Here is a 10,311-nt window from a genome sequence, read left to right on the forward strand (position 1 = left end):
AACTTATTTCAATTATAGTAATACCACTCATAATGCTTTGAAATAGCGATTCCAACTGTTTTAAAATAGTTGAAACCACATTTTTAGCAGAAAGAGGCCTTCACGAGTGCACCGTCAGTGTCCACGTCCGTGTGTAAGATTTTTGTCCATAAACCTAGCAATCATGTCTCGCTAAATAAAAGATATAGTTATCATGAAGATGAGAAGGTGGTTTGTGGGAATCTTTTAGGCGAACTTTCGGTGGGATTGGTCGGGTACTGTTGTTAAATAATGGTCCCAACTGTTTTGAAAAAATTGAAACCACATTCTTTCCATCGGTAAAAATCTTCTGTGTTTTCCCCAAAACAAGGCTTTGATGAGTGCACCGTTCGTCTCCACGTCGGTGTCTAAGCTTTTTGCCCAAAAGCATAGCAATAATGTCTGTCTAAATATAATATAGCCTATAGGGAGCAACAAGATGAGAAGTTGGCTTGGGGCTTGTGGGCATCTTTTAGGTACGATCGGCGGGTTGGGGTTGGTAGTGTAGCTGAGAGCCGGAGATGAGATATGATGCTCTTTTGGTGAACAGCTTGACGACCGATACGCGTGTCACCCATGTGAGAGCGTAGGAATCTATCTCCGGCATAATAAACACTAACAAATGGCAACGTCATGAATCACCTGGCCACCTCGCCGCGCCACGCGTGCCACGGAGCGCGCATACGTGTGCCTCGCCGAGGTCCCGCTGTCTTGGTGCCTTTTGGCGATCTGTCTTGGTGCCTTCGAGGCTGTCGACAGCGAGAATGATCGATGGCGATGCTGACTGGCACTCTGGCAGCGACCTGCCGAGCTGCACAACTTCACCTTCCCATGCACGTACACATGCCGGTAATACTCCGGCGAGCTAATCCGGCTCTCTATTGCATTATTTATAGTAGTACTCCACGGCCAACACTTCACCACCACAAGCACCAAAAACACACACACACACACGCCGTGCAGCGGAGAGCAGAGCAGTGAGCGCCGGTGGCCATGGTGATCTCCCACTCGAGCTCCGGCGTCGGCGAGTCCGCGTACAACACCTTCTCGTCGCGCTACGCCCGCGTGGAACTCCCGAGGTGACGACCCGTAAATCCGACCACCCATTCGATCGTCCGACGCTGAGGCGAGCCATCTGAACGGTGTTTCTTGCCTCGATCAGGTACCGGATGCCGGAGAACTCGATCCCCAAGGAGACGGCGTACCAGATGATCACCGACGAGCTGATGCTGGACGGCAACCCACGGCTGGACCTTGCGTCCTTCGTCACCACGTGGATGGAGCCCGAGTGCGACAAGCTCATCATGGACTCCATCAACAAAAACTACGTCGACATGGACGAGTACCCCGTCACCACCGAGCTCCAGGTCCGTGATCACAGTTCACAACATGTTTATATGTTCACAGCTAGTAGTAGTAGTAGTAGTACTAGTAGTAGTAAGAACAGCAGTGGTAATTTAACTTCTAAGAATACTACTCAAAATTGATGCCACAATTAGTAATACTAGTAAGTGACGTCACAATTGATGTCACATTTGCGCCATTAGTCCTTAAATTAAGCCGGATCGAACACTTTAGTATACCAAGTCAAAAATTGCACACTGTTCGTATGGTGACGTCCTGGCATCCAAGGCTGTTTCCACATGGGCTTGACTTGACTTGCTGGAAATTGTTCAAAATGTCCCTTGGTTGAGAATTTCCTGTCTGAACCGGTTTCTATAAAATTCCACCGTAGCTATTTGATTGGGATGTTTGCCCGTATTATTCTTGTAGTAGTTGCTATACCACGTATGTTGTGTTACACATATACCGCATTCTCTCTTCGTCGACATATATATGTAGGATATCTGGTCTGGAGGTCCCACAACAAGTGACTAGCGGGTATGTTTGGAGTCAAAAAGTAATTTAGCTAATATTCCTCCTGCTGCTGCTCCTATATATGTATGCATGTTACATTGATATGCATCATTGGAATGCACGGAGAAGTTATTAACCTTCAGCATGTACATGCATTTGCTAATTATGTGTTTGCAATTTGCAGAACCGTTGTGTCAATATGATTGCTCACTTATTCAATGCACCAATAAACGAGGATGAGAAAGCTATTGGAGTCTCAACAGTTGGATCCTCGGAAGCAATAATGCTTGCAGGCCTTGCGTTCAAGAGGAAGTGGGCAAATAAAAGGAAGGAGGAGGGGAAGCCATATGACAAACCGAACATTGTTACTGGTGCAAATGTTCAGGTATTGTTGTTGTTCTGTGGAGTAGAATATTTTCGTTTTTACCACAATGTGTACATTAAAGGTGCCTCTTGTAACCTGTCTCATGTTAATAGGTTTGCTGGGAGAAATTTGCTAGATATTTTGAAGTAGAATTGAAGGAGGTCAAGTTAACTGAAGGATACTATGTAATGGATCCTTTGAAGGCCGTTGAGATGGTGGATGAGAACACTATATGTGTTGCAGCCATCTTGGGATCAACTCTCACTGGAGAGTACGAAGATGTCAAACTATTGAATGACCTTGTTGTGGAAAAGAACAAGGAAACGGGGTATGCATTTTATCTGCTGACAGTTGTATCCCAATTAGGCAAATTGCCTTGAAATTGTTCAGAAAAGATGCATCATTGTTGTTAAGGCATGATAGTGAATTAGTGATGGATACTGACTAAATTGTTTTGTTGAAGTATAGCAATGAAACATAGTTGGCATATGTTTTAACATGATACATATAATGCAGGTGGAATGTGCCAATCCATGTTGATGCGGCTAGTGGAGGATTTATCGCTCCTTTTCTACATCCTGAGCTTGAGTGGGACTTCAGGCTACCATTGGTGAAGAGCATAAATGTTAGTGGACACAAGTATGGCCTTGTCTACCCTGGTGTTGGATGGGTCATTTGGCGGAGCAAAGACGATTTGCCCGAAGAACTCATTTTCCATATAAACTATCTAGGGACAGATCAGCCCACATTTACACTGAACTTTTCCAAAGGTCAGTATTAATTGTTCTATAGTTGAGCATGAATCCTCTGTTGTATGCCGTTTCAACAACTTAAGTACATGCCATATTTGTTCAGGTGCAAGCCAGATAATTGCACAATACTATCAACTGATACGCCTTGGCTTCGAGGTATGTTCATTTTCCCTCATTTTAGGACTTGAGAGAATTTTGGTAATTTTATCATAAGTTATGTCTTCGTGTTGACTTGTTGACAGGGATACAAGCACATCATGGAGAATTGCCAGGCAAATGCAGCCGTGCTGAGGGAGGGCATGGAGGCCACTGGCCGATTCAGCATCGTGTCCAAGGAGGACGGCGTGCCATTAGTCGCCGCTTCGCTCAAGGACAGCACCAAATTCAGCGTGTTCGACGTCTCCGAGAACCTGCGGAAATTCGGCTGGATCGTGCCAGCCTACACGATGGCTCCGGATGCGGAGCACGTCGCCGTCCTCCGTGTGGTCATCAGGGAGGACTTCAGCCGGAGCCTCGCCCAGCGGCTCCTCGCGGACATCAACAAGGTCCTGCACGAGCTGGACGCCCATGCAGCCCATGCCATTAAGGTCACTGCTCCTACCGCAACACAAAACGGCAATGGCGTGAACGACGACGACACCGTGACACAGAAGAGCGTCCTGGACACCGAGAAGAAGTTCGTTGCGGCCTGCATATCCCTGGTAAAGAAAAACAAGAAGACTGGAGTCTGCTGAAGGGCATGCTCAGACGCACGCTTGAAGGTCATTTTATGCCTATGTATCTATAATTATTTTGTACGTGGATTCCATTGCCTGTCAGCTTGCTAGAGATTAGTGCGCATGGTCTGTGGTTCTGTACAGTACAGGACACCTCTCGATGGAGGTTATGTACGTACTTGTTGTTTGCTTTAGTTATGCCTTGAAATGTTACGTGTTTGCTGCATTCTTTAGTTGTGCACTGAGATGATTGTACATGTGGCTTGTTGGGCTTTGCACCTTATATAGAAGCTTGACGATATACAGAGAGGATAGCTATCAGATTGGACTTGCTTCCCTCAAGCATATTCGGTTGCCCGTTGTCAATTCAAGATTACATGGGTGAGCCCCATAAGCAGAATTCAAACATGGATGCACGTAAAGATTAGTTCAGTAGCTAGCTATAAGATCAAACCCACAAACTATCCCTATCAAATCAACACAATAACTGGATGCTTTTGCAACAACTGGATTTTTTCCTGAAAAGGGAAAATGTAAAACCCCAAGTTTAGAAATTCTGTCACTATTAAGTTTCACTTTTTTTTAAAAGGAGGAGGACTCCCGGCCTCTGCATCTGGACGATGCATGTAGCCACTTTATTAATTATTCACATGAGATCTCACAAAGTCATACAACAGTAAGACTAAGCCACCGTCTAGGCAACACCTATCGCTACTCCTATCCAGTTGATGAATGGATGCTGATAGTCTGGGCCTAATACCAAACAGACCTCGCAGCCAAACCTAACATCTAAGACCTGAGGTCCCAACCAGGACTCCTGCCGGGTATGGGGCACCCACCAGTCCGGCGCACTCCTCAACCAGGACGCCTGCCGGGTATGAGGCCGCCATAGCCACCTGCCACCAATCCATCTTCAGTGTTGTACTGCTGCATCTACGTTGCCCGGTCTAGCTGCCGTCGACGCCACCACGACGCCAGACAACGCCACCATCCCGCGCTCGTCCATCATCACACGCCCACCAGCGAGACCCCGCTGCTCCATGCCGCCGAGACCCGTCGTTGTCGACGCGAGAGAAGGCACGCCACACCACCTCACGCCTCTTCTATCCGGAGCCGCTCCACAAACGATGCCCCCAATAGGGAACACCACACCGCAGCGCTGCCATCGTCTGATCCGGTGATCTTAGGATTTCTCCCGGAGCGTCATGAGCAGGTTGACGACAGTTGCTTGACGATGCCTTCATCAAGGTAACGACGTAGACGCCGCCATCGCCCGCCATTGACCGGAGTCGGCTCGGTTTTCACCGGCGACTATGTCTCCCCAACTCGCCGCCGGTGCTAATAGTGGGATCGAAGATCCGTCACTACCAGCCTGGCCAACCGCCTTCGGTGCAGAAGGCAGCCACCACCACCATGCCCGGGCCAAGAGACCCGGACTCCTCGTGCCGCGAAGATTACCCAGGGGGTTCTCCTCTTGCCATTGTCGAGACAAGGTGCAACCACAGTGGATCTCAATCTAAACCCCTCGGGCCCAAATAAGATCTCATCGCAGACAAAATCTCATCCGCCAACGACCGCCGGAGATCTCCTGGCCACCGCCAACCCACTGTGCATTGCCGTTGGAGGAGGAGGGAGATGGAAGCCGCCGCCCCCACGCATTACCGCCGGCCGAGGAATGCGCCGCCGCCGCCTCACACAAGGGCTTCGCCCCGCGGCGTCCTCAACGACGGCGGCGGTAGTGGGAGGCAATGGAGGGGGAGGGCTGAGGGCGGTGTGGACGGGGACTCCCCGGGGGCGGCGTGGCGCCGCCGCCTCGGGGGAGAGAGGTCCGGGGAGGAGAAACTTTTCGTAATGTGCTACCCGTATCTTTAAGAATGGGAGAGATTTTTACTTCCCGGCCTCTACACCAACCAGGGATACATATGGCCATTTTAGTATGAGTACCAAGATAAACATGATCTTTAGATTTTTTTCAAAATGAGTATCAAGATATTTATTGATGAGAGATTCCACCATACACCAAGCTTGATCCTCAATAAAGGGGGAAAACCCCTGTGCATTACTCGGGTCGCTAGGCTGCACAACCGCATGCCCAACCACTGAGCCAAGGCTCAAGTTTCACTATCTTTATCTTTACCTAATAATAAAAGGGCTAAAGCTTTTTCCTCCCTAATTTGCGTATGCCGTCCTCGCTGCCATAGGTTCGTACGTCGTCCTCGCTGCCATAATTTCGTCTGTTTGCTCGTATGTTGTTTGCAGCTTCGTGTGTATAATGGGCCAAAAAAAAAATGTTACGGACCAAAACTAATAGATCAGCCCTCCCCTCGCTTCCGTTATGGGGGGAGCAAACAGAGTTTGATCAACTTTCATATTCCAATAAATACTACCAATTAATAGTCCCACACTGCTCCTTTATCTCAAATCCTAGCAACTTATATACCTTCGCAGTTGCAAGAATCAACAAGCCAGCAAACAAGGGTGAGATATGGGTCAGGTTTATCCTAGAGAAACCAAAAAAAGCCTGGGAGGAAGGTCAAAACCAATCAAAAAGAAGAGAGGCGCATGAAAAAGAAGGGTCCGGCAAGGTGCTTGTCCTTGGCCGCAACTAATTTGGTCAAACGAGTAATTCTTGTGGCATGCTGGCCGGCCGCTCGACACGTCCGCCGCTGGCGTGCATGGTGCGTGGGACGAAATTCTGCGTGCTCTGTTCTTTTCTTATTAGGAAAAGATTTTCTGATGTATAGTAAAAAAGGCAACAATATCATTTTCTGTATGTCTCCATTAAAATTCATGAGGTAACCTGATGGTCCAAGAGACCGTCACACTGGAAGACAGATCGACGAACGTCCTAGCTCGAAGCATCGCTACAGACTTTACGATTTGGGCCTTTATTTAAGGACACCATAAGCAGGGAGGCCGCCGTGTCTTGGCATCTATACCTCTTCTCTTGACGTAATCCTTAATGTAATTTGCCTTCGGGTTTCTTATTAATATAGTATTTAGGTGAGGATCCACTCCCCAATGGCGATTGTTAAAAAAAACAAATGTTATTTTATGTCTAGTACATTTGCTTAGGCTCTGCCGTTGCAACGCACGGGCATATTTCCTAGTTTATATTTAAAAGGAGAAAAATATATATTTTTTGACCCTAAACTCTCACGAAAGTATTGAAATGATCCCTCAACTTCTAAACTGGCAAATCTTAGTCCTTCAACTTCTCAAACCGGATTAGTTTAGTCCCTAGACTCAACAAAAGCGGTTTTTGTACTGACTTGGCAAGGTTTTGACCAGTCATTGCCCACGTGTGGCAATCTTCTTCTTCTTTCTCATTTTAACTCGGCTAGGCATTTCATCAGAGTAGTTTGCATGCACCGAGCACCAAGAGAAGAGGTAGGCGTAGAGCGTGTGTGGCTCCCGGCGGCACACACAGAGGGTGCAGGCGGCCAGGGAGTTGTGGCATGGTGATGCTCGCGGGATCAGCATGGTTGAGGCGGGGCTGTGCTTATGGCTAGCCGTCCATAGTCTCCTTGACCAGCTAGCGACACCATCACCAACACGTTCAGCAACATTGAACCATGCAGCATAGAGCGCTCAACACCGGTAGTGACGCGTCTATGTTAAGTCGTGCAACTAGGATTGACTGCGCCCATCGGCACCACTATCCCCAAATGACAAGGAAGACGGAAAGAGCGGGGGCGCCAATATCTGCTCGGGCTCAAGAACTTCGCCGTAGCCACTTAACCCAGCTCGTCCCACAAGGCTGGTCGTGCCGCAGCTCTCTGGCCGCTTGCACTGTTTGTGTGTGCCGCCACGAGACACACAAGCTCCACGGCTACCTCCTTCTCTGGTTGCTCGACCCTCATGAACTGCTGGATGAAATGCCTAGCTAAATGAAAATGGAAAGAGGAAAAGATTACCACGTGGGCCATCAGTGGTCAAAATCATGCCAAGTCAGCATCAAAACCACTTTTGTTGAGTCAATGGGCTAAAGTAATCCGGTTTGAGAAGTGGAGTTGCTAGCTGCATACTGAAATGAGAAAAATCACATGGCATCACCACATTAAAAGCCGAAAGCTAATTTAACGTATAAAAAATTGTTTTTCAGGTCAAATTATCTGTCCATCGATCACCTTTCACTGTTAACATATTGATAAGTGCCTATGCAGGCAAAAAGGCCACCGGTGTAAAATAAATAGTACTCCTCAACCCAAAATAAGTGTCGTGGTTTTGGTTCTATTTTGGATCAGATGGAGTATTATTAATTTTGTTGCTTGTAATAACTACCATGTAAAAATGTATATTGCAATAAGTAGTAACTCACATAAGTGCGAAAATGTACTTGCCAATGTTTGATCTCATAGATAAATTCCATTTAAAATGTAGTTACCTTCAATTTTGTTGCCCTCCATGATCTAATTAGAAAGCAATAGAAGCAACTAATTTTGGAATTAAACCTTGGCCTCAACATCCAATGTGCTTGATGCAGTGATGGGCGGCGACCTCCTCACTTCAGAGCAGGGTGTGGCGGCGTTCGGCTGTGCGAGCCGAATCATAGCTTTGGCTGCCGGCGCATCCACTTATCCAGCGAACGTTAAGGTCTCCAACAGCTGACGCGCTGGATGCCACGGGACTCCTGCTGGATGCAGTTTGCACGCGTGTCGTGGGGTGACTGCACGAGGTGGTCTTGTAGGCGGGGTCTCCGTGGAGCGCCCTGTAGGAAGGTGAGTCGGGAAGGGCTGAAGGAGGAAGGGCTGGAGGAGCCTGTAGGAAGGAATGGCACCTGGAGGAAGAGCGAGTCTCCTAGGTTTTTTTTTGAGCATCAGTACAGACACAAGCGCTCACATACACGCGCATACACTCACCCTTATGAACGCACACACGCACATCCTATCCCTATGAGCACCTCTGAAAGACTGAGCCGGCATATCATTTTAAGATTTACGAAGTCACCGTAAGCGCCTCGTCGTCGACGGAAACGTCTCCTCCCATTGAAAGCGCATCGCCGGAAATCCTGAAATAAATCCAGAAATAATGCGAGTCTCCTAGGTTGGCGGGCACCGGAGGAAGTTGGGCTGGGCTGAAGCATACCAGTACAAAATAAAATTCATTTTCTTCTGAAGAGCAGGCTTCAGCCGGTTAAAGCCTGCACACTCGACTCGCCTTTGCTGTCGAGAGCTCTTTGTGCTAAGAGGTACTCCCTCTGTCCGAAAAAATTTGTTCCATGCTTATTCCTCAAATGAATGTATCTAGCACTAACTTTGCGCTAGATACATCCATTTGAGGGACAAGTTTTTTTGGACGGAGAGAGTAGGTCGTGAACCAACACCCGAAAACAAGGGTCATAGCATGTTTTGATGTAAATCATGTTGTTGCTTCTTCGAGTAGTATGAAATAAAGAGACTTATCCGAGGACTTGCCAACGCAAAGTGAAGCTAGACAATGCGATCATTAGTCGACGAGAGCAAGGGGGAAAGCACTGTAAGCTCCTTCCACATAGTGGACTCTCTTTAAGACAATGAGCAGCGAAGGCCGATGTCCTAATTATTGACGTGGAGCTCCAAATTAGAGCACTAAGAGGAAAGGACAGGAAATGATAGCTTAAAGTATCTTGTAAGACTTTGGTAGTAATATGTAAATGAACTCTCAATGGCGCCCCTCCTTATATTTGTCAAAAGAATAGTTAGTTAACTCTTCAACTACCCGTTCCATACAATGTATAGAGACATGAGTACATGTATAAGAAAAATAGAGGGCACACGAAAACATATTTTTATTACATACATACAAATCTGTTTTATTATCAATAAGAAAACCATTGTACAGTCACATGATATGCACTTGCTACATCACTAATAGATACACTCTCGTGCCGAATTATTTGTGGATGTAATGGATAAAAATGGATGTATCTAGGACTATAATACGTCTAGATACATTCATTTCTGCGACATGTAATTCCGGACAAAGCGAGTACCGGTCAATTTCATCATAGTACTGTTATTCTATATATTTTGCAAGCAAATGGAATGACGTCTGCAGGCTCGGTTCCCCGGGATGTCTCTAGATCCTTCATGGTCCGGCCTGTAGAATTAGACTCGGTTCGACTACAGCAATGCCAAAACACATTGCATTGTCCATCCTTTCAAACAAGTGTGCTCTATCGCACGGATCTGTTCCACGGGATCTGTCACCATAACAAGTAAACACATTCATATGTCTGGTCTGTTCAACCCTAGTTCCATACCCAACTAGAAGTCCAGAAATTACTGGCCTTCTATCAATTGGCTCGAATACATTAGCAAATATGTGCTACACCAGCATATTCTTTTCTTTCATGATGCAATCTTATGTTATGGAGAGCTAAATTCGTCATTTAATAAAGCCCCAACATTAGGTTAATACTCCCTCCGGCCGAAAATACTTATCATCAAAATGGATAAAAGATGATGTATCTAGACGTATTTTAGTTCAAGATACATCTCTCTTTATTCATTTTGATGACAATTATTTTCGGACGGAGGGAGTAGTAGTCAACAAGCAACTAAATCATATTCTACGCCGCTCCAACAGAAGACTATAGGTCGTCATCATTGTCATCATCTCG

The 10,311-nt window shown here is 46.7% G+C and overlaps 1 protein-coding gene across 1 annotated transcript; it reads left to right on the top strand.

The window, feature by feature from the left end:
* Nucleotides 1–749: 749 nt before the first annotated feature.
* On the top strand, nt 750–3,933 carry LOC125527987 (glutamate decarboxylase). The gene is made up of 7 exons (XM_048692498.2): nt 750–1,097; nt 1,181–1,385; nt 2,060–2,260; nt 2,353–2,567; nt 2,756–3,009; nt 3,095–3,147; nt 3,234–3,933. The coding sequence occupies exons 1-7, from the start codon at nt 1,012–1,014 to the stop codon at nt 3,723–3,725; spliced, it is 1,506 nt and encodes a 501-aa protein (XP_048548455.2). The 5' UTR covers nt 750–1,011; the 3' UTR covers nt 3,726–3,933.
* The last annotated feature ends 6,378 nt before the right edge of the window (nt 3,934–10,311 follow it).

The sequence above is a fragment of the Triticum urartu genome, chromosome 3A (genome assembly GCF_056163025.1).
Source record: "Triticum urartu cultivar PI428250 chromosome 3A, HENAU_Tu73, whole genome shotgun sequence".
NCBI lineage: Eukaryota > Viridiplantae > Streptophyta > Magnoliopsida > Poales > Poaceae > Triticum > Triticum urartu.